At 40.4% G+C, this 25,263-nt stretch overlaps 2 protein-coding genes across 2 annotated transcripts in view; both read left to right on the forward strand.

The window, feature by feature from the left end:
• The window catches only part of LOC143303546 (uncharacterized), a 28,733-nt gene extending 12,768 nt beyond the window's left edge, over positions 1–15,965 (forward strand). The window contains exons 2-3 of the mRNA XM_076623942.1: positions 14,836–15,384; positions 15,802–15,965. Of these exons, the coding sequence (XP_076480057.1) occupies positions 14,836–15,384; positions 15,802–15,965 (713 nt within the window). The remainder of the gene's footprint in view (positions 1–14,835; positions 15,385–15,801) is intronic.
• A 7,331-nt stretch (positions 15,966–23,296) lies between these two features.
• msi (RNA-binding protein musashi) overlaps positions 23,297–25,263 on the forward strand; it is a 99,701-nt gene continuing 97,734 nt past the window's right edge. The window contains exon 1 of the mRNA XM_033343602.2: positions 23,297–23,542. The gene's annotated coding sequence lies outside the window, so the exon portion shown is untranslated. The remainder of the gene's footprint in view (positions 23,543–25,263) is intronic.

The following is a 25,263-nucleotide window of genomic DNA, read 5'->3' on the forward strand; positions in this document are numbered from 1 at the left end:
CCGTGGAAACTTCATCTTCTCGCTTGGAAAGACCGATGGACGAATGAGTAGCCATCGTGTTTAAACTTGAAGCATTCTAACTTCGACCGAGGCGGTGCATTTTTTTAGTTTAAATTTCAGCTGGCTGCTTGATTTAGAAGCTTGTTACTTTTCGAGAAAGAATCCTTAACATTTTATATTGGTTATCTCTCGACGAAATAACATATTTTTTAATAAAGCGAAGGGTTTAGTTAGGAAAGACGAGAAAAAAAACGTTATATTAAATCGTGTCTCTCGGTGGTGAATTTTCTCCGAAGGAATTTTTTCACACAGCGACGCATCCCAGCAATTTGAACAATTAGGTAATTGGCACTTCTAGTAATTGTGTCTCAAGGAGGCGTTGCATAATTAAAATTGCGACCAGTGCTTGGGAAACTACTCGTATACCACCGAAAATCTTATACTTAAGTCTATCGATTAAATTCATTTTATACCTGCGGTGGTCTAACAAAAAGATTAAGTAGTACACAGGGAGGAATGTTCTAGAATAGAATAGAGTAGGTTCATCATCAATTAAGATCGTAAAAGAACGATTGAGATTTCTCTATACCTTGTATGTGTTCTATGAAACATTTTGTAGCACTGTAACCGCTGTAACGACTGTCGATATTAAATTCAAATAATTTCACCAGCTACGTTTCTAAAATCTACCGAGTTGAAAAATAAGTATTAAATAACGCGTAGAGTAGTAAAACGGAGGCAAAATCACGACGCAGTAAATTCACAGTAAGCTGACGCACACATCCTTCCATCCTTAACGTTGGAGAGCCCTTCAGTTCCCGTGAAAATAACGCGATAGTGGCAGAAATGCTGAGCCCTAGTTCCTTTGAGTGCCAAGCGCATTTTAGGGGGTCTAAAGTGCTCGAGCATCCCGAAGGGTTCTTTCACACCCTTGTTCTCCGCGTTTCCTTCTTCGGTTCCGAAGAATGGAATCGTCACGAAGGACAGATTGCGAGAAAGATAATGAAATCTCACGCTCGACTAGAATATGTTTCGGATAACGCGTTTCGTGATAAACGTACAGGTTCCCGCCGAAGTCCACGAACTTTGCTTTGTGAATCACGCTCTTAATCTTTTCATCTCTAGCAAAAGATTGAAACGATCGATCACGCATGTTGGCGATGGTTCTTTCATCTTTTCTTTTTTTCTCAAACTTTTTTCTCAAACACTCGAAGGAAGACAGTCTGAATTATTTTAAAATTCGGTACATGTTTGTTAACGATAGGAAACTGCAATGAGGTTGAAAATGATTCGAAGAACGCAACAGGGTTATCTTTCGCACGAAGCACCTGTACTTTCGTACTTAGCGTATTATAGTATTCTGTAGTATTATAGTATAGCTGGAACAGTTTCAAACGATTGAAAGACGACTGATTACAGGGAACAGGAGATCCTTCTGAATGCGAGAAGACGTTTAAAAATCTCAGGCTCGATTTCTATTACGGTCACCGGCTTGTCAGTTTTTTCTGCACGCCAACGAAGCTCGAACAAATTTTACGGCTTCGTTATTATCGAGAGCGCCTCACATTGTTGGCTTCTGCTTTCAGCGACATGAACGTAACGATCGAACGTTCCTAATCATCGAGCACTTTGGAAAGCTCTCGACCCGCTGAGTGCAAGCACTAGACGATGCACTAGGCAAACCTTTGCATAGAGAGGAGAAGGATAGGGTGAAGGGGCAAGAGAGGTGGAACGAAGGGGGAAGAAGGATCGGAACTAAATGCGCTAGTATGTGCAAACTACCATTCAATCAAACAATTCTGCACAATGGACGCAGACACTTGTTCTACGTATCTACTAGGATGGCTCGTCTACAATTCCTTTGCCAGTCATCTCTATTTGCTGACTTTGTTAGTCGCTCCTCCAGCTGACTGGACGCTTTTTAATCCCTTAAATTCACCAACTCTTTGCACTCGTTCTGTTCTTTGTAGCTATTTCTGATCTATTGTCTTTTTTAGTTAAAACTTCGTATCTATCTACCATTTCGAAACATTCAAGAAAGCCGAAGTTTTATTATTTTTTGTATCATTTTTGTTTCTCTTCGTTCGATTGAAAATATTTAGTAGACGAATAGAAGTATTCCAGGTTTTAAATAGTTGTATCTATGTAGTCGGTTAATCGATTAATATGGATGCTTTGGTTATTGGTATCTTTGATTGGAAGATATTCCCGCTCGTCGGATTTATTTATTAGCTGATTACGGGAAGGACAGGAGGAAAAGAGGAGCGTTAAAGTTTCGATTAAAGATGGACTAACAGCCAACTTTACGACCAACTTTAGACACGGAATCTCGACGTCTGAAACTTTAATGGATTCCGTGTTTCCATAAAATTTAAGAGACGCGATCTTTCATTGCATTACTCCTACACGATAACGTCTTTCGCGTAGTTCATTAAGCTTCTTAATCATGTGACTCTCACATCAGACTCTCCTAGACAACCTCCTAAATATAGGAACGAATTTTTACAGTTCTACGTAATAGTTATCGCGGCAGACTTGACACGAGTTGTGAATAAAATTATCGTTGGAGCCTGGATTATTCCACATCACAATTTTATTTATTTACTTGTTATTTAGCGAACAGTAGTTACAAGTTTTATCTTCTTGAAAGCAAGTCGAAAGGAATCAATTCAAAGTTTTCGTCGTTCGAAACAACTTGGTCTCTTAGAGTTTCGTTAATTCGCGAATTAATTCACAGACCGTTGCCTCGTTGCATCAGCGTCAATTATTTATCAATGATGTCGAAATGACGGTCCATAAATCCGAATATAATACGGGGGATTCTTCGGTGCGAAGAAAACGGCACCGGTTATCTTTCCACGTGAGCAAGTCGAAGGAAAAGCGTATCGGAGGAAAAGGGGGTTGCCACTTAGGCTAACGAGTATATAATCGATGATATACTGCCGCGTGGCTTAATCACGCGCGAAGATAAAACCGTTCTCTTTATCTCCGGGCCCAGTTAAATCTAACCCTCGTGTCATCTGGCCACCCTTGCTTTACTTCCTGCAAGGTACGCTCATTATACTTCGCCAGACAGAGAAAGATTTTATTACCACGACGAGGAAGACTTTTTTACGGTCTGGCAAAAAGATATTTTCGCGCGCAGAATTTTCGCAATGACCGAGCAACTTGGCGATTCTTTAGGTTAATGTTGAAGTTGAGTAAACTTTTTACTTCTTTCTTCAACGTTCATCGTCTGTTTGTACGAATTAACCCCTGTGCAGCCAAGTGACTACCATTTCTTTACGTTTCTTTTAACGATTCTTTATCGTCCTATAAATCTAACGCAAGATCACTGCAAAATCTAAATCTTTGGACATTTTTACATTGAAACTTGTTGGAAAACTTTTAGATATTAATCCGATCGCCCACGTAGGATCAAATACGTGTTCGAAATAGAGAAAGATTAAAATACCCCAGTATTTTTTGCTTTTCATCGCATTGCGTGCAGATCACCTATAAACACCGAGTCATAAAAACGCATTGTACTATTTGTGTGCAAATTTTACCTCCGTAGACGATTTTTACGACTGATTTTACGGACCTTCTCGATGCAAAATAGTCTCACAATCCATCCCTTTTTCCCCCATCTCGTTCCTTCGATCTTCCCCATTGTCTGCGAGGAATACTTACGGTGCATCAGAGCTTGTTTGCAGTTCGTGAGCTTCAACGAAGGTAGTTTCTTGGCTTGTGCACCTTGGTGGAAGATTAGGCACGACAACTGCGCCTTGTGCGTCTCACCTTTCGGAATAAGGGAAATCGAGTTTTTAACAAAAAACCTTGGAAACGATATCGTTTCTTTTACTTTTTTCTTACTCTAGAATTTCCATCCGATTAATTAACGTTTCACGTATATTATTAAATCTCTTATAAAGTACGTGATTCAAACTTGGATCAAAATTTTCCACTTAACTCGTTTTAAACTTTTTCAATGATTTTTAAATTAGGAAATTATGAAGTCAACGTGTATGTAATTATTTCACTCTATAACTCTCGCAAACAGCTTTTATGTATATTACATTGTTATGTTATGCTATATGTTATTTATTTATTTACAGAGAAAAAGACTAACCCATTGCTTACAGTAGCCATGTAAGCACGCGTAATATGAGAAATACATGCAAATTAAATTTACGAAGCTACATACCGACAAACAATAGCTTACAAGCTGATGTAAACTGAATAAGATACGACACAACTAGTTCTTAATTTTAAGCGGTTGGATGGAGGAACAGTATCGACTTGAAGAATAGGCACTAGTGAAGTTTTATACTATACGGTTGACACCAGTATGCTACCCATACGTTGTTTTATGTGGGTTTGCATACAGGAGACCATAATATCGCAGATTTCTCACAGAAACGAACGAATTGAACAATTCGAAGTTCGACAATTTGTGGGCAACTCATAAAGCTATTGAATACTTTGTAGGCATATTACACAACATTCTCATCAATCGACCGTTTTCCTGGCAATCTATTTAGATCGAATATGGTGTTTTGCATAAAAGACGTTCAAACACGCGTTGTGAACGGGGGTTGTAGGATAGAATATTGCCGAGAATTTGATGCGATTATCCTTAAATTCGTGGCAGCTCGCAGACTGCGAAGGTTAGAGTTTATTTCCAGCGGAACAGTTCGACTAGATTGCCGGGTAGTTCCACCCGATTCACCTAGTTTTACCCGACGAAACACCGGCTGACATGCACACGTCTCTGCATACTCATTCTGCCTGTAATTCACAGGCTATCTACTTCGAGCGGGATCTATTAGGTATTAGGTAGCCAAGTGGATATAGGCATTGCCTGATTATGGATTACCTTCCTGTCGGATGACATTCACTGGCAGAGATAACTGCAAGTAGATACGTGCACATGTAATATCTATAGGGAAGTGGAGTGTAGTCGGCGTTGTGCGCTCTGATAGATCGCTAGTAACAGCTTCGAACTACTCCTGTAATTTCTCTTCGAGAATGAAGGTTCTTGCGAGCCGATCCTTCCCCGCGGTAAGTTGTCCTTTCCACAAGAAAACCTACCTACGCTTGTAAATTATCTAGCGTCTAATTCAAACTAAACTTCGACTAACATTGGATGTCTTTTGCATTCGATGACGACAAGATACAACCAACACCCAAATAGACTCGATTAGACAATTTTTGAATACAAAATTTCATAACTTACAGTGCTCTATATTAACGAATAATTTTTATATCATAGCTACCTATTTTTATATTGTAAGATTTTCTCACGTTGTTCTACAATTTTTTGAGTTTTACGTATTCGCATTGAAATTGGTACCATACAGATTCTCGTCGTATGGAGCAAACACGTTTAATCGATTTATTGTATCATCGATGTGAATGACATTGATTAAGCAGCAGAATCATATATATATGTATATAATAGATAATCGCAGCGCGTCGTCGCCGAATTTTGGTTGTTATTGTTTATCCGATCGAAATCGGAATGAAAAGCCGCACAGATATTTCGCTGGTCGACATTATGCTCGACAGATTGACTTTGATTTTGCACATGACGCGCCAGTGATCGTTTCATACGATAATGGTATTGATGTATCAGTCCAGTTCGTGAAGGTATCGATTACTTTGGAACAATAATAGCTACGGTTAACACAGACTCCGGTAACAAATATTCAGTCGGCGAAATAATCATTTTTATTTGCTTCGAGTGAAACTAACGGCAGCGGTTCGTTTCTTCACGATGATTTATTTATGTTACGTTATTCCATCAAGCTTTTCGAATTTGTCACGTTCCCTCGATCACGTACGATATCAGAGATCGCCGAGCTGATTACTCGGTGAACACTTACTGTTCCGTTCGAAGGAAATTCCAAGATCTTAATGTTTTAGCATGACATATTTCTTATTTTCTCCGCGCTTCGATAAAAGCTTTGGTTTGAACAACAACCGAAAAATGCGTCAAACGGCTCGGACGAATTAAAACGCTCGTCTCGCGGACAAACCGCGCGCACGTTCTTAATTAAACTGCGCGAGTTAGATCGATACACGTTTTAAAGAACTTTCATATCTTTTTTTCCTTCTACGGTGAATAATCGGTGGCATTCCTTTTTAATTCAATTACATCGTTCGTGCGCACGATAATGAACCATATTAAAAAAAAAAAAGAAAAAAAAAAGAAGAAGACGAAAGAAGCAAAAACGAAAAAAGAAAATATATGCCCTGAATTATTCAGAACCGACGCTGCAGCGGTAAGAGTACCTAGACTCTTTTACGGCGTTACGTTGAAACTGCTAAGAGAATTTTATCGATTACTCGATTCACCTTTTGTTCAAGGCATCGTACTTTCCCGCGCCTTCTACAACAAAATTGACGATGTTTGCAATGGACGAGCGAGTCCGATTCTTTTCCAATAAAATTTCATTCGTTATCCAGATGTAGCTTCTCCATCAGAGCATTGAATGTATTTAAGTTACCGTAAATACCTCTCTTCGGTTTTTAATTCACGTTTTTAAAAATTTGCTATTGACCCGAGTCTTCTTCGACATCTATTCTGCTATTTCGTTTTTTTCACACTTCTTCTTCGCTTTTTTCTTCCGCTCACACGTTCCATACTTCGTCTGCTCTTCACCGGAAGTCGGTCCGAGTCTTGTTCTGAATCACTAATACATCTCGATAGAAGTTTCTTCTTCATTCCTTTGCGCTTCCCTTTTAAATCTTCCATTCTCTCAACGATGAGAGAATTCAATAATTTAACTGATTGAAAAAGAATTGCAAATGAAATGTTGCGTTAACGCTGACCTTTAATGGATCAAATCAGCTGTAATTCGATACGCGGGAGTCTAAAGCGTGTCCAGTTATGTGTTTTACTGGCGCCAAGATTTCTTTCAAGTCTTCCGTATTTTCTTTAATGGAACGTCCATTTGAGATTATGTTTTCCTGGAACTCAAATAGATTAGTACGCTCTGTCTCTTAATAAAACGCTTAGACAAAAGGTTCCATTGTACCCTCGATGCTTCCATTTTCAAATTTTTTCCAGGCACAGCCGACTATTATAGCCAGTCGATAAACGTTCTCTTGGAGTTTACTGACACGTAAAGTGGCTACTATTTCGTGGATCACAACGACTTTCGCGTTGCCGACTCGATACGTTCGGATATCGAGTTAATCAGCCATGCGAGAGCGGCCGTCTCGAGCAGAGTCGCGCTTTTTTTCGAGATTATCGAGCGACCCGTGCGGCCAGGAAGAAAAGCGCTGCCAAGAAATTCTAGTATCGACGAAAGGAACGCTGGTCTGCCGTTGACTTTGCGAATAGGAATACGGGTCAACGGGTATCCCGAACAGAAATAATGCTTCGGCCATTTCTAGCGGCCAGCTCTTTCGAGCACGAGTCGAGAATTCGTCCAGCGAAATCTGCGAAATGGCCGAATTGCGAGGACGTTTTCCTCTTTCCGCCATTTTTCGCTCAACCTCGGCTCTTTTATGAAAATCTTACGCGAATACGCTTCGTGTACACACAGTAGAATCTCGTTTCTACCTACAAGCTACACTGTTCAGATTCAGATGTACGAACTGAAAGCTGAACCTCTATTGTCTGAACGAATTTAAAGATCAGACGCAATTTCAGTTGCATGAAAAAAAAAAAGAAAAAAAAAGAACAAAATAAAACACTTATCTTACTTGTAATAAGTGCAATCGTTTCTTCATAGCAGGATGATGTAATATAATTTCGTTTCCTTTGGATACGGGAATGGAAGTTGTTTTTATGAAAACTACGTTCAGTTGGGATTCCGTGAGTGCCGCAGGTGGCTCGTCTCTACGAAATGGACCGTACTTCATGACTTATATTAACTTCCGGAAACAGACTATTCGCAAACCGTCGGACCTTTTCGGTAGATTAATTCCAGATGTTAGTCAATATGCTTTGCTCGTATTCCTAGCAAATTTACGATCAGCCCGTAATTAGTAATGTAACGGTATTACGACGGAGAAGTACTATTTTAATTCCACAAATTCACAGAAATGAAGAAATATTTCACGAATACGTTACGTGCCTTAAGCGAGACGTTTTGAAACTTTATTGGCACTGTAACGAGATCCACATTGATCTCAAATTTTACCAACACGATCATTACGGTGCTAATGAAATTTTTAACCGTTTTCTATAATCTACGAAATAATGTATAGTAAAGTTTATGGTAATAGATACAAATACTTTTGCGAGCCATCGTATATCGATCCTTTGGTGAGCTGTAACTGCGAAAAATCGTAGTTCGTCGAAAGGAGACTTTTTCCCTCGTGTTCCTTGGTCTTTCCGCGCCGCGGGAGCCATGACATTTTTTCCGCGGAGATGATTTTTCGTGGTAGACGAATTACACGGTTGTCGGACGCAGCGTTGACTCGCCGGCGACTTGTCGCTTAATACAGAAACGGCGAAATCGAGCGTGATAATCCGTTTCTATCGTTCCGTAATAATTGAACCAGAGCCACCCTTTCCCTGACATTCATTCCGTTTTGCACGGTCGTGATCCTGCGGGAAAATTAACTCCCCGTTTTCGATCCTGTCGCTCAGGTTTCTTTGTGATTTCGACGATGCGCTTTACCCGAGGGGAATACCTTCCCACGGAGAACCTTTGTTTCCATTTTTCATTGTCACCAAGGTTTCGCTCTTCGTTTTGGATTCGTGTTGAGATCTTTTTCAATTTATCTATTAAATCATGCGGGCTGTTGCGCCGATATTTATCCATACGTTAATCTATATTTTTACGAGCGTAGGTAGATAACTAGATATTATTACAAATATAGTACTTTAAATATTTTATATATTTTTGCGCGTATGATTTGCATTCCGTAGATATTTGCGTCCTTAAATTTCACATAAACGTATAAACGTCCGTAGTCTAGTAATAAGCTCATTCCCCTCGCGTCTAACATTCCAAACATGGTTTAATCATTTCCTAACGACTGCTTCTTCTTTTTCTCTGAATGGCCTGATACTTGTAAACAGGGATGTATATGCGAGTTTGATTTAGGGGTGGGAATCTGTCCTTTTCTATGACTTTTCGTTGCAGGAGAATCCCGAGATTAAAGAAGTCTGGGGACGACAATCTTTTAAAATAAGCACGTGGTCCGTATGTAATTCGCGTACAAAGCGAAGCGTGTCCTTCCGGCTCGCGCGTCGCGCTAAGATTAAAATGGCAGAATGCTTTGGCTACGAGGATCTCGAGAAAGAAAGTAGACGGCGAATAAATATGAGTTTGAAGCTTTGTCCCATCCTCATCAATGAAATGCGACGAGATATTCCCAGAAACGTGACGGCAGTTGCAGACAAATTCTTTTTCCTCGAAAAATTCTACTCTTTTTATTTTTACGTTTTAATGCTAAAGTTGCGGGAAACGGTGAAACGTTCCGAAAGCAGAAAAACACGAGAAAAAACACACAACGAAAGAAGCAAAAATATTTAAAAATCTACCCTGTTGGAAGCTCGAGTTCGGACGAAATACGCGAAGGGGTATAGCATGTTAAGCAAACAAGAATCCTTCGCAGCGTGCGGAGTGGAGATATTTTTGAAAATACCTTTGACTTTGCCGATATTACTCGCGATCGAGATTTACGTCGCATGGAGAAACAAGAAGCGAGCGGACGCAGCGATCTGTCGATTATTACTTATTTCTGACGGTGCAGAATTTCTTCGATAATGAAAAATTTAATCGCTCGTCGTAATCAACCGTTCCTCGTTTCATTCTTTTGTTCCAAAACGACTGCAGACCTGTCCCCCCGCAGATATGATACTTGGAAAGTGAACGAAAAGTGTCTCGAGATTGCTATTGATATCGGAGCACGTATTGTTCATTGGTTTGAAAATGTTTCATATTTTTCCTTAACTCTTCAGTGCATAATACGTCAAACGTATTCATGTAGAACGTATCCAATATTCAATTGATTTGTTGAACGTATTCTATAGATAACTCAAATTTTTCAATATCATTCTCGGTGTTCGGAACGATTGTATCCTTTTAAGCTTACAGTTATCGCGCAACTTTATCTTTCAAACAAAGTAATACAGTGACATTGTTTGCTAAGAAATCCTGTTAATTTAAGGGTTAATTCATGCAACTGACAAATAAATATTTGCCAAAACGAGATACAGATTAGGTAGGAAAAAGAGAAGAAGCGTAACATACATACGCTTGTATTAAACTTTGGAAACTCGAGGTTTTAAAAATTTCAGTTGCAGAGAGAGAAAGGGGGAAGAAAAGTAACTATAAAATATTTCAAAACAGGCCCTTCACGACGCAACCTATTTTTTCGCTGCGACGCGATGTCTTTTCTCCCCTTTTGTTGAGCGGCTGGCTATTCAAAAAATCGAAATGAGAGCGAGGAGTAATTAACTTCCTTTCCGTATTGTGCGCCATGTACGCGTGCTCCCAGTCGGAACAAAAATACTGTCGGGCAAACTTATTTTCGTTGTTCTTAAAAAAAAAAGGACAGATTTTTTTTTAACGAATCAACCGGGAATCTATTATTCGATGACCTGAATACAAGATTTAATGTAGTTTACAAGAATCTATATTAACACTCGTAAAAGTGTAATACGATTATAGCAGATTTGTTTCATCGATTTCATTATCGCTTCTTTCGTCCGTGTTTTGTAATCAGTCGTTGCAATTTCAGCGTAGTTTCAGTTTCTATTTAGATCACAACCTACAAAGCAAAATCAAACTGTGAATTGGTTGAAAAAATATTTAATTCGAAACGGAATTCAAGCGGCTATTTCGAGATTGAAGTTAATAGATTTTATGATCTGGACAAAATATTCCAGAACGCAAATTGCATTCCCATTTCTCTCACTTAAATTTGTAAAATGTTTATCTGTTGGTTAAATCGATCCACTCCAACCAATTCATCGCTTTATCTCGTAGAAATAATTTCTACGTAAAACGTACATATATATTGAAGCAATTATAATTATTTTCTAAAGCAGCAAGTATGTACTCTGTTACGATTTTCTTCTCGCCCTGTCTGTTCTCGCAGTATTACTAGTGTACAGTGTACCTCAAAGACTAAGCAACAACTATTTTTCTCGACGCTAAGCTCTCTTTATGGCGCAAACGCTGCCCTAACTCATTGTAAATTATTTTGTAGCTCTTACACGTGGACGTCTTGTACCTCAACCTTGTTCTCACTGTACCATAGAAAAATTCAATTTTTATAGCAATAATTTTATTACTTCTCCGTGTCAAGAGCTAAAGGATATTGATTCTTAAATTTTTCAAAGCTAAAACGAGTAAAAACAATGTTACTGAATCCGTTGCATTCTAGGATATTCATATCTTCGGTTGCTCGTGTGTAAGCGCGGATGCGTTTCAGCATGGAAACTCTAGCGGCTACGTCTTTACTATATTTCCGTTGATGCATATTATTCTTCGTAGGCTTGTTCTCGTCTGGCGGAGCCGTGACTTCGCTCGTGCTTCAGATAGATGCATGTTTATTGCTGCATTAGCGCGAGACCGTAGCAAGGTAAAGCCAGCAGCCGGTAGGATTCCGTTGGTTTACTGGAGGATTTCGTACTCCCCCGCAAAATATCCTACCCGGAAGATCTGCTCGTCCCGTTTTCGCGCAACCGCAAACAGCCTAGCATCTGAAGCTTCCAACAGTAAATCAGGATAACCTATTACAGTTATTGAATTTAATCTCATTGATAATCTCGAATAAACATTGCTACGAAATTCGAATAGAATTTTAATCTTTCGAGTGAAATAAGACTTATTTAGCAGCGTGTACCTTTTTCTTGTATAAGGTACCAGATTACGATATTCCTTTGTAAAATCATTACTGATGGAAATCGCTAGTTTAGAATGTAACGCGTGATGCAAAAACAAAGTACACGAGTCTAGTAGAGAGTCTAAACTGTAGAACCACAGGAGCAAAACAACGGTCCACCACCATGGGTATATTATTCCGCAATGGCGGAACGATTAGTCAGGCCTCCCCACGCACCGCTGACACTCGCACGCGCAACCTGCACATGATTAATAATCATAGCTGACCGTCGCGTCGTTATTGGCGCGGACGTTATCGTTATCTTCCGCCTATTTGCTCGCACTTTTGAGTGACGATCAGTCGTGACGCGACTGTCAGAAATTAATCTGCCCATCCTAAAACGTGATCAAGTATCTACCAATGTATCTCTACCAATTACTATATAGGCTAGCTATCTTTTAGACTTTTGGAGCGCTTGTTTTCCACCGCAAACATTCATTCAAAATGTACACTGGCTGAACAAAGTTTTCGAACCTTTGATTTCAGACGTGTCTCGATACAAGGCTAATGAGATTTTGAAAGATTTCATATAACACACTATATATATTGTAGTATTGTGGACAAATGTAGTATCGCGAGAAAGCCTAAGTGCCAACAGACCCATCAACCTGTCGTCGGTCTTTCAGTCGAATAGTTACGCGGAAAAAAGGCCTACGTGACTATAGCCACCGACGGTTGCGGAACACGTACGTGATGGAGCTATGAGAAAAGACAAAGGGATGGTAAGGGAGAAAGACGAATTAACAGTCAGTGTGAGTTGAGAAGTCAGCGTTGTCAGAGAGTGTGGTCCGCGTGAAAGAGAGAGTTGGAATCGTGGTGACGAGAGTTGTAAATTAACTATTTACTTGTCTTAATTATAACACATTATTGTATTTAGTTTACGTTAAAAAACCATGGTTTCCTGTTTAATCCATTTTAAATAAATAATTATAAAATCCTATAATATATACAGGGTGGTTGGTAACTAATGGTACAAGCGGAAAGGGGGTGATTCTACGCGAAAAAAGAAGTCGAAAATATAGAACAAACATTTTTTTTTAAATTTTTTTTTTAATTTTTCCATCGAGACAACCATCTACAGTGAGATCCGTTATAACGTACCGCACGCGTACCTAGCGAAAATTCAAAGTCGAAAACAGAGCCTCAAACGAAAAATTTTTATTCTATATTTTCGACTTCTTTTTTCGCGTAGAATCACCTCCTTTCCGCTTGTACCACCAGTTACCAACCACCCTGTATATATATATATATATATACGGCACGGTATATTATAGGATTTTATTCTATATATTTTATTTATCTATCTATCTATCTATCTATCTATAAATATATGTAGATAGATAGATAGATAGATAGATAGATAGGTAGATAGGTAGAAGTTTTAGAGCGAATGTTGAAATAGTTTGCGCCTTTGTACATAGAAATATTTATTTCCAAGTTCCGTAGAATGGAATGAATTTATGGAACGATGGAGCGTTCGAAACACCTGTCTTGTATACGTGATTCAGAATAAGTTGATCGAGGAAATGCGTTCATAGTGTTTGAACGAATGACCGTGTAGTTGAAAGATCATGTTTCGCGAGGCGAATGCAGCAGAATCGTGATATTTGGTGTGCAGCGACGACATGTGCGACGCATCTCTGCAGAGGGGCGGCAGAAAGGGATGAATTATTCGTTGTCTCCTACACTCTGCACCCCCGGACACTGACACCGCGTTGTCCTGTCTGCCGTGTCGACCCTCTGTCGCTGACACTGTCATCTATAACGTTCGCGAGCATCCACCGACGCGCACGTGTGTCGCTTTTTTTCCACCAAGGAACATCAACATTCTTACTCTCTGTTGTAAAAATTACACCACGCCTCTGCAAGCTGTCTGAGTCGAACCTTTGAATGTCATGACGAGTGGCTGCGTTATGACAAAGGTTCTCAGTACTCCTTAGTGACAATCGTTTCTTTTACAGTACGATTGTACGACCAGTTCTTTAATAGCGTCGCGCGCGATAGCTTCCATAGATAAAGGGATAAAGGACTGATTCGAGCTCGTGAAAGATAAATATAAGGAACGTGATGTTTGAAATGTATCATAGTGAAAGCAACAGCGTCCCATCTAAGTAAAATTAAAACGAACGAACGCATGGAAATGACATTGCTCCGTGCAAAATCCAGTTCGGACTAACACGCACGAATTTTAGAATCGTTTTCTCGATTGGAGAAACGTTACGTTCGCGTCTTGATTATTCGCTAGTGACTTGGCCTCGTGATCCTTGTGCATCTCGAGACGATTAAATCCACCATCTATTTCTATCGAAGCTATCGTAAATGAAGAGATCGCGCATCAGAAGGAGAACACGCTCGAAGTTAGCACAATACAGCTGCGAAGTCGGACGAATGCTTTCGCGAGGGGAAGAAGGGCGAGGGGCTTAGAAAACGAGGGAACAGAGAGGGGCAGAGGGTGATTCGAGCGACGCGTTCCGGGGAGCCAGGAATATCTGAGCTCCGTGGCGCTAATTAATTGGTCCGTAAATTAGCACGCAACAATGCTCGGCCATCGTGTAACCAACGAATCACGGAATTGCCGGCACGCGTGCGAACGTAAGAATACGCGTGATCTACGAGGTATTCCAGGCTGCCTCGTCCTACCTGCAGCCCTCGTTCAATTTTCTCACCCCATCGCAGACTGGGGAGACCACCCTTCGACTTCTCCCGTCCTACGCTTTTTCGATTATCCGTTTTCAGGATGCAGACAGTTTCTATGGGAGGGTTGAGGTAATCCTGAAGTCGCGATAGGAAACGTATAACGGTATATTCGATGATTTCCGCAAATATCTCGAATACGACGCAAAATACTCCGTGAAAAGATTGAAAACTATCTTTAATTTTTTTAATCGTCAAGTTACCGCGTTCTTAAATGTAGGAGCAACTACGTTAATCTTGAGATTACTGTGACTTTCCTGCGTTGAACTTTATCAAACTCAGGTTTTTTAATTTTATTCCTAGATGAATCACCTTTTCCTACATCTGTCGCAACTGAGGTGGTGTTGGATGTAAGTGTTCAAGAAATACTCTCGATGTTTAACAAAAAAGGTTTATTTAACAATCAACAGTCAACAGTCAACAATCAACAATTAACAGTCAACAGTCAACAATCAACAGTCAACAATCAACAGTCAACAATCAACAGTCAACAATCAACAGTCAACAATCAACAGTCAACAATCAACAGTCAACAGTCAACAGTCAACAGTCAACAGTCAACAGTCAACAGTCAACAGTCAACAATCAACAGTCAACAGTCAACAATCAACAGTCAACAATCAACAGTCAACAATCAACAATCAACAGTCAACAATCAACAGTCAACAATCAACAGTCAACAGTCAACAGACAACAGACAACAGACAACAGACAACAGACAACAGACAACAGACAACAGACAACAGACAACAGACAACAGACAACAGTCAACAATCAACAATCAACAGTCAATAGTCAACAATCAACAGTCAACAGTCAACGATCAACAATCAACTATCACGCTTCTCGAATGTATTTGCTTCGCTGTTACGCTAGATCCTTCGCACTTTGCTGTTCGAAACGGAATGAATTTTTTGTTAAAAACAAAACGGATTCTTTTCTTTGTTGCCCCTCGATATCCATCCCCAATACGCACGAGGTTGTTAGACGTCCGCGACGGTTGCCGCGTATGCATTCTTCCGAATATTCCGCGGAAGAACCGTAGGGATGTCGATGGTACATTAGGCATGTCGGCCTTACGCTTTGATGGTATAGCGCTTTGTGTCGCGAAGCCGTCGGAAAGTTCTGTCGTCGAACGTCACCACAAACTATTACGCGATGAATATAACCTTTTTTTGCGAACGTAATATTCTTCCATACGACTTTTGTACTTCTTTGACGTGTAATTGTTGAAATAATTGGAAGAATGTTGATTTACCTCTGTTTCAGACAAGCCAGAAGCATCCTGTATAGCTGTCTCTTTTCTCGGTTTGATCGTAGATGTAATCTTCGCTGGTAAGCTACTTCTCTTTAAATTTCATCTATCTTATTTAGAAATTACAAACGAAGCGTGTAAGTACATTGTTCGCGAGAACTTTCATTGTGGACTGTAAAACCACCGAAGACACGGAATAACCAGCGGGGAAACATTTGTGGAGTTTGCGTTTTTTTCGGAGAAATGTACGGACCATCGAGAATTATACTTTGGGAAAGTTGAGCGGTCCGGAGGATCGCGAAGGTTAAAAATTAAATGAAAGGCGAACCGAAACAAAACGTGCGACTGTAAATGAACCGAGGAACCGGAATGACTTTCTATTTCGTTTAGAGAGAACGTGCAGCGAACCGACAAGAAAAGATAAATAGATACATAAGTTGAAAAGAACAGGTCGGGAAGAGAGGATGTCCGTAGGCGCGTGCATCAACCGACAGAAAAAACACCCATGTGCTTTTCAGGAGATCTTCCGTCGTAGTTTTCGGTCCTTTACAGCTTCAATTCTCTGTGTATACATACCTGCAACGGCAGTCAGGTTGTAAAGGGTCGCGAATTGAGTGCACCTGTTGCGACTAGTTGCAGCCAACCTACACATGTAATGGGAAACAGAGTGGCAACGTTGTTTCGAGGAGCAGCCACAATTTCCTTTTCGTCTTCGTTTTCGTTTTCTTGCATATTATCACGTTAGCTGATAACTTGTGGGAATTCATAGTCATAAGAGAGAGAGAGAGAGGGAGAGAGAGAGAGAGAGAGTACAAACTATTATATATGGTTAGTTGATTATAAATATTTATACATTTATAGGCAATTTAAAGAGCTATAGATTTACATATATGTATAACGTATATATAATTCGTCATAATATTTGATAGGTGAATCGAATTTCTATTTAGCGTAACGCGATATTGAAATCAGCCATATATAGAACAGTTCTCAAATTTTGCCACCCTTAATCGAAATAGATTAACTTAGCATTGGTACGAGGATTAGGATTGCCTGTATTTATGCTCAGCTAGCGATTATATAGTTACAATATTCATGAGAAATGGCACAGATTAATGTGTATTATTTATTCATAAACTACCGTATTCTATTTCCATCCCGTAAGAAGGTAAAAACCCGCTGCAATAAATAAATCCGTCGATTTCGATCGAATTAATTGCAAAAAGGACAGTGACGAAATAACAGAGTTGGATCGATGGGAATCGCCTTGATAGATTCCCATAGCTGGCAACAAAAGTTCCGCTCCCCAGGGGATTCTCACCACTGCAGCGTTCGCCTGTTCGATTTTTCATAGAGCGCTTTTTCAGTTTATAAGTGCGTTTAGTCATCGAGCGAACAGATAAGCCTTTTACCATGCACGCAAACAGGGCAGGAACGTTTTGAACGCACCGAGTAGAAACGTTTTGTTGGGATTGAACGCGGCGTTATTGACTGGAAGCTTGATAAGCGAGAGGCATCCTCGGAGCTCGCCACCACGAAAATCCATCGGCGATAAAAACTTAATCGTAAATGATCGTGAATCCGGGATACAGACTCATTGACGAGAGCAGAGAAAAAATCATTCCCGATGCAAATTGCTCGATCGAGTTCGATTTGTCCCGATCGTCTACCGTCATCCTGCTATGTATCGATTCGAATCAACTTTTTTAGTTTCGCATAAATTGCATTTTGATCCGGCAACGGCAACATTGTTGCTGTATTTGTTGGAATAGGCCAGGATAGATCTAACTCAGTTTATGTTTCTAAAAAACGGCGTGCTATACTTGTTATACTATAATTCTTGCAACAATTTAAACGAATTTCTGCTTCGTCCATGCATCGAATTATGATATTTTAATAACTATCCTAGTATTTATGAACTAGAGTATACTTATGTAAGATGACTCTCTCGGTAGTTGAAATTTCCAGTAGATAAAAATCGTAAGGAGTATCGATCGACGAGAGGAAATTGTTGGATCTGCCAGTAAAACTTCCTTGACTCGATACCGTGTCCAACTGCGGTCGTTGTCTGGCCATTAGCGAGCACCGGGCTTTTTCTCCTTTTTGTCGCTTCTGTTGGCCGTTTTTACGCCGACATGACACCACCAGTTCGGAAGCTCATAAGGTTTCTTGCTCGTTTCTGTCGACATTTCGTGCTGCTGAGCTAACGATTTCTCCCGGATGAAAATACGCTCCGATCTTTCCAACGAGTATGCATCGAGCGGAACCTTCCCGAATCGTGGCTAAATCGATCGGTTTTTTTGCCAATCCTATTTCGTATTACGGGCTATGGTTCTGGCTATTTGCTGGCTAGAATCGTTCGCAGTAAATAAGAAAGTGGCGATGATGTCGCGAATCGCTAGTTCGCAAGGTCGCGATAAAGCACGCGAATTCCTCGTTCTTCAGTTCGTCTGCTGGCTCGCGCAGCCAACACGATGGCTGATCATTTATTAAAAGCTCGTTCGCGAGTCTACCGCGCGTGGAATCACGGACTATGGTCTTTCTGCCAACGGTAGTCGCCACTATTATTAGCGTCCACGTGCATGACAATGAGACGAGGCGCGTTCCTGTTAAGCTTGAGATGGTCATTCTCCGAGCGATTCCGCTTCGATTTTACATACAGTGGCTTTCGAACTTATTTCAACGCCTGTATAAACTTTTTCGATTGTATCGGGTGTTTATATAATTTTCCGTGTCTCAAATTTTTCTGCATAAATTGCAGAGATGTAATCGATAAGTGAAAATGGGAAAGAATCGTTACATGATGTTTCGCAATAAACGTTTATTGGAAAGTTATGAGCAAATATTGAGCGCAACACGGAATACGTGTATACCAATTCATCGTTAAATTAACGGCAGCGTAGTACTTGTATACATAATAAATTGACTGTAGTATAGCGCGATGCAACTTAGTTGCTCGCTGATATTCAACAAAATTCTCAAAGGACTTGAAATATAATAAATTCCATATTACATCGACGTCGAGCCTGGATCAACGTATCATTGTGATATTCTGAAATGAAAATTTAAGCACTTCCGCAATTGCTTACGGTACGAATAGAATAAAATAAATTAACTACGACAGACTTTTATATTCTGTAATAAACAGTCCATATTTCAATCTGCACTTGATATTTATTTATAATACGTTGTAATAAAATAATTGCAACAGAACGTCGTATACTCTTTTTCCTTGAAAAATTGAAAATACCAATGGAAACGCGCTTGAGGAGGAAAGAGAAGATTCTGTTTTATGATTTCGCGATTGCAGTGAATAAGTGCAAATAAGATGCGAAAAGAAATTTCGCGTGAAATAACGTATCTACATTCGGTTGTGTTTGTCTGATTCGAAGCCACAAACTCTCCAACTCTAAAGCCGATATAAATCGCGTACGTGTGATGAAATTAGATTACAGCCGTGACTCTAAAGTTGGCCGAATTCCGTACTAGCGAATCGAATTCGAACTAGTAACAAATGGTTTTCGGCTAGGACACGGATCGAAGAATTTTTGATGTTCGATAGAAACGAGAATAGACGTTCGCCACGCTGCGAGGTCGATTAACTAATACGCTTATCTTCTTACCTGATGATTTATTAATCTCACGTCACACCTCGATAAATCGTTCCATTCGAAACCATCCCACGTTGTACGTATAAGGCTTTTACATTTCGATTTCTGGTAAAAATATTTATTTACTTTGCATTCTTTTCGTATGCGATTAATTGCGTTCTGCGAAACTTCGTTTAATTTCTCCCAGCTATAAAAGTTTACTACTAATTGCGAGTGAGCTCGAGTTAAATTTTTACCTGAACTATTTAATTTTAAAGCCTCAATTCTATATATTTGGGTGATAAATTCCATTGATTGCCTTTAAACATATAAAGTATAGAATGCAAGTTGATTCACTCGGTATCTGGATGGAGGAAAAAGCAAAACGATATTTATACAACGCGTGTCGTTTTGTTTGATGTACCTACAGATACGCTGAATGTCTTTTAACTGATGCGTTTATTTCGTACTAGGTGCCCGGTTGCGTGAACTGGTTTATCGATCCGTTATCGAATGTCAATAAGTAGAGTGATTTATGCACGGGTGTCGGACAACATTTGCGATTGCATTTGCTTGCATCGTTTCATCAACAGGACGAAAAGAGGGGTGCGATCTGCAAATTAATAGTTTGTCCAGTTAATTAGACTTTGTGATCGATTTGTTTCTTTAATATTTATCGTACCAAGATTTTCCTAAAGGCTGTTGTTTTCTGCGAATCTCGGAATGAACGGATTTGCTGATTTTATTCCTTGTTCCAAGGTACATCTTTTTTCTACGATTTTACCAGGAAAATGATCGTACTTTTACGGTTTTATCGTCGACGATAATATTCCAGAGAACATATCGTTATCTCGTCCGTTTTCCCTACCGGTTTGCTAGTTTCCCGAGATGTTCTGGAATCATAGCGAATCAATACCAACGGAATGTTCCACCCACGTTCAAGCAGCGCGCGCTGGAATGCAATATCTCACTGTTGCGTTATATTAAATAAGTTAAATTACACCCGTTAACAAGCCGATTGCCCGCAAATTAATGTCATCGCGTTCGATGCATCTATCCAACCGTTCTTTGGGGCAAACGACGTTACGCCGCTTTCCATTGATACTCATTTTCCGATTAATTAATAATAATTTTGCAAGATTTCAGCCGCGTTTCCGTTCAATTCTTTCCAACGATTTTTAAATCTATTTCTTACTTTTGGCGGACAAAGCAGCGAATTTACGAACTGAAGCTTTAAACAAATACATTGATCGATCTAATCACAGCTAGGACTATACGCATGTTCTGAACGCGTGTTCAGTTAGCAAACTCTATTCATAACTTGATATCTCGAACTGTTGCTTACAATTTTCAATTAAAAGCACGCTGTGTTAACCCTCTATTATTTTATACCATGTAGTAATGATTTTCTCTAGTAAAAGTTCACTTGTATCCCTGAAAGAAAAATTAGCCCGAACAGCGAGCCGATGTTTCTAGCTGCTAACGAAAACTATTAGGAGCTATTTTAAGGCACTAATCTTGATATTCGTAAAATACGATATAAATTACCAAAGACGAACGTAACTTGGGAAAACATTAATGGACATAATGACATCCGATAACACGTAGTTCAGAGTCACGACGTTATGCTTTTCAAACGTTTATCGCTCCTTTGATCCTCTCTCTCCGTTTCGATGACCCAAACACGTGTACTTTCAGGCCTGACTAATTTCACAAGCTCGTTATACGTATCTCTTGCACTAAACATATTGTAGCAAGAGACGTTACATAGTTGCACGTGTCGGCGAATTGCAATCGATCGAGTATCGATCGAGCAGCGATAAAAAAGCTACTCTCAGACTTGGCTGAAAACATTAACCGCAGCTAACGCGTTACTCGACGAGTAAAGACTGCCACCGCGCACTCTGCTGTGTATCGACTCGCGGTATGGTCCGATTAACGTGACGGTGCATCCTTCCCATAAATACACACCGACACCAGGATGGTTAGCGAGACGCCGATGCGGTCGCCTTAAATTTGCCAACTAACGTTACCTTAAATTTTCCCGTCTCCCGGGAGCTTAGAGTGCTGGTCTACATCGTGTTTCTTGTTTATCGAATGGCCCGTTTGCCGCGACGATTAATTCGTTGGCTCGTGTCGCGGTTTTGTACCACGGAACGTGTCGATATTCTACGAGCTTCGGGCAGAAGCTTTTCTCCACTCTGTGCCGCCACGCTTCGTCTTTCTCGCGTTCTTTCATTTTTAATGCTGTGTTTTAATCGTTATCCATAATCGGTGGCTATCCGTAACTTTACGTTCGTTTATTTTCAATGTCGGATTTTAATTGCGTGTAAATTAACGATCCTGTTTCGCAACAGCGCGAAGTTGGGCTAAAAATTTCTATTGAAAGACGGTTTATAAGATACTTAAAGTATACTTCACGTTACGGTGTGGATATATAACGTGGCTTTAATTGTAGCGCGATGCGCTTTATACGATCGATTCTCGGTAACCAAGCCGTTTGCTGCGTCAGCAGCTCCATTGAGTCTTCGGGTAAATAGCAATGTTTCTGCCACTTTTACGATACATCAGCGTATTTTCAGTAATAAAATGTCGCAAATGTATGTACGTGTTTGTCGAATTAAAATAGTTAATTTAAGTTCTAACTTCTTGCATCGTTACGTAGAGGATGTGCATAAACTCGCTGCAAATACGCGTGCATTGATTAAAGTCACATTGAATTTTGTTTAGCGGCAACTACATTGTTATCGCGTTTGCTCGTTACAAGTACACGATCCAAAGTTTAATCTAAATCCTACTTAGGCCGCGTTCGCGTAAATACACCGGTCGTCTCGTAATCAGCACAGAGTTGAATAATATCTTTCGAACAATACGCTGCAAAAGCGACTAATGCGCCAAACAAACTTTGCTCGCACGCGTTAAATTCGAAATATACACCTCGCTGAAGCGACAGTTGATAGAAAATATCTGAAATTTTCAAAGAAAGTTTATATATCCGATTGATTCTACGAAAGAGGAATTGATTCTCCCGCCATCCTATTCAACGACGATATACCATTTTTGTCGTATTATATTCACTTCCACGTACAGTCACTAGGTATTCCATACTCTATGATTTAGTACTATGAGTTACGTATTTTCTACTTATTACTTTGCTCGTAACGTTGCATAACAGAATTGTTGGTTAAAACCATGATAACTCTCGACGTGACGCTATCGCCATACGTGTTAACTATTAGCGCGTGATATACATATTTATTTAAGTATTTTTCCCATTACCTTACTAATATTCAAAGTTATCGAGTCTTCTTACAAACATAACCCAAATTCCGACGCGCAATTTACTAAACTCCAACGTTGACAAGCAATTAAATCCAACAGAAGATCGACGACGTTAGTTGCACCGTTTAGAAATTCATTGTGCCGCTACCATGGCCGAACGACAGCACGCGAGAAACAAATTACTCAGAACGAGCTTGACCCGAAACGAAACTGTCGCAGGACAGGTGTGAATCAATGGATGAAAAATAAAAGAGGGAAGAGCTTTCGTCGCTAGCGAGAGGGTTGCTCGGTTATATCGTCCTTGAGGACGCAACGTGGTATGTGCAAGTGGTTCGCGCGGCCCGACGGCCGGCCCGATCAGCGTGACACGGTGCATCGTCTGCGTAAATAGACGTCGAGGTGGCCGGTGGCACCGGTGCCACCGGTTGCCACTTTGCGGGCAAAGCATGCACACGATCGCCGGACGCACGCGCACTCCTGTTATGTCGCTTTATAGACACCGAGCGAGTGGTGCACCCTCCTTCGCCCGTGCACCCTTCGTCCGGTCGTCGATGCCGTTCCTAACCAGCCGAGTGGGGGTAGAGCTCTCCTCCGCGGACTATCCCTCGAGGAGGATATCAAACTCAGTCGCAAAGCGTACGCTCGCGCGCGTGTTCGTTCGTGCGTCTTCGTCGAGAGACCGCTGCTCGCCGCGTGACTCCAATCATTCTGAATACAACGCGGTTTCCTCGATTGCAAGCTTCGATCTCCCGAACGGGAGATCCGTACGTTCCTTTAACCCTTCGAACGACCGATTTAATTTACTTATGTGAGTGATCGAGCAGGAGGTGATCGAGGAAGTCGACTAATCAGTGACTTGTTGAACTTGCTGCAACGATATGAGGTGACTATCCGAGAGGTGTAAAGGGCGAAATGACATTTCATATGTTCGGAGGATTATTTAGAGGTTTCACGAGATACGGAGGTTTCCTACGTCCAGGCATATGACATTTCGTTGTTTGAGATGTGTTTGAGTCAAAGCATACGTAACTCGTTTCGAGACGTGCGAGTAGAATACGCGTTAACGTCTCTGGTTGCTTCATCGATAAATCGTACGGTATCCTACACGTTTTGACCATAATTTCTGTCTATCGTAAATCTGGAATAGAAGACGGAAGATGTGCATGATTTATATCTATCTGTGAGAGAAACGTGAATTACCAAGCTTTTATATATAAAGGTAGAAAAGTAAGAAAGATCGGCGTAGATGTTGTGCTTTGAGCTACCGATAGATCTCCGAGCGGTTTCGTCCTTCACCCGGAAAAGGAAATTGAAGACCATCGGGATACGGCTTAGTGCCAGAATCAATAATTCCGGCGGCAGGCGAAGGCTGAACACGCGAAATATTCTGGCAAAGTCGCGACGAATGACGGCGATCCGTTGCCCCCGTGATCAGAAGCCGTGAATCAATCCGTACACGCACGCATCAAGCGACCTAAATCCGCGTGAATTAGTCGCTCGATGTCGGAAGTGGCGAATAGTCCGGGTAATCGATAATCCGCCGCGAATCGCTCCAGCAAAACTTTTCTCCGTCGGAGAAAAACCGATACCAGTCGTTTTTGCTTTGATATACCCGCTTGGAAAGCCTGTTTTTTCCGTTTTTATCAGCCGCTTTGCGAAGATCGTGAACTTTATGTTAAAAGGCGTCTCTGATCGAGTGGATTCGCTGCCGATCGATCACGAATTTTCGACGTCGCGAGTTATTAGGTTGTTGTATATGAAACGATCGATTTCACAAACGCGTGAAGATTTCAGGCTATACTAAAGTGACTAAAAGTGCTATTGAATAATGTTTATTGGATGCCGATGTAAAGCTTGAAGCTCGAGAGACGAGACGTAATCAGTGTTTTGTCGATCGTCTTATTATTAAAAGGGAAATTATGTGCATATCTGAGCGAATCGTGATTTCACATCGAATTGGAGTACCTACACAATTTTAAATCTCGACTCTAACAGAATAAAAACCATATTAAGAAAAGATACAATCTGCTGTTAACGTCGAGTGCTCACTAAAGTAACAAAACCTGAAGCCGCGTTAACGTGTATTTGATTTTAATGCTGTACCAAATTGACAGATACAATTTGTTGATTCCATTAGAAGATCGGTATTGCTCGGTATGGATCGGTAGTCATTGAGTTGAAAGGGCTAGCGCAAAAATTTTAGATCGAGAAATAGAAACAGAAAGATGAATCGAAATCTGATCAAGGATGATTAATATATCGAGATATTGAAAGATATTGGTCTTAATGATCGTAACTTTGTCTTACAACAGCCAAAATATATCGGCTCTATCAAATCATAATTCGATTATCGCCGTTTTCAAGGAAGCTACGAAAGGTTTCAGCCGTTTTACCTAAATCTAATAATCTGATAAAAGCGTACCTCAAAACTGTTGCATCCATCAAAACGACCACGTTACGCGTGTCAAACTGCCCGCTTCCCTGCGCTTCCCTCGCAAACACACAAAGTTAACTCGATAAAAACTTTGTTGCATCCCGTGCAAGTAACTCGATCGATAATATCTATTACGTTCTTTACGAAAACGAACAATCGGTTTAAAGCCA

The sequence above is a fragment of the Bombus vancouverensis genome, chromosome 13 (assembly GCF_051014615.1).
Source record: "Bombus vancouverensis nearcticus chromosome 13, iyBomVanc1_principal, whole genome shotgun sequence".
Taxonomy (NCBI): Eukaryota; Metazoa; Arthropoda; class Insecta; order Hymenoptera; family Apidae; genus Bombus; species Bombus vancouverensis.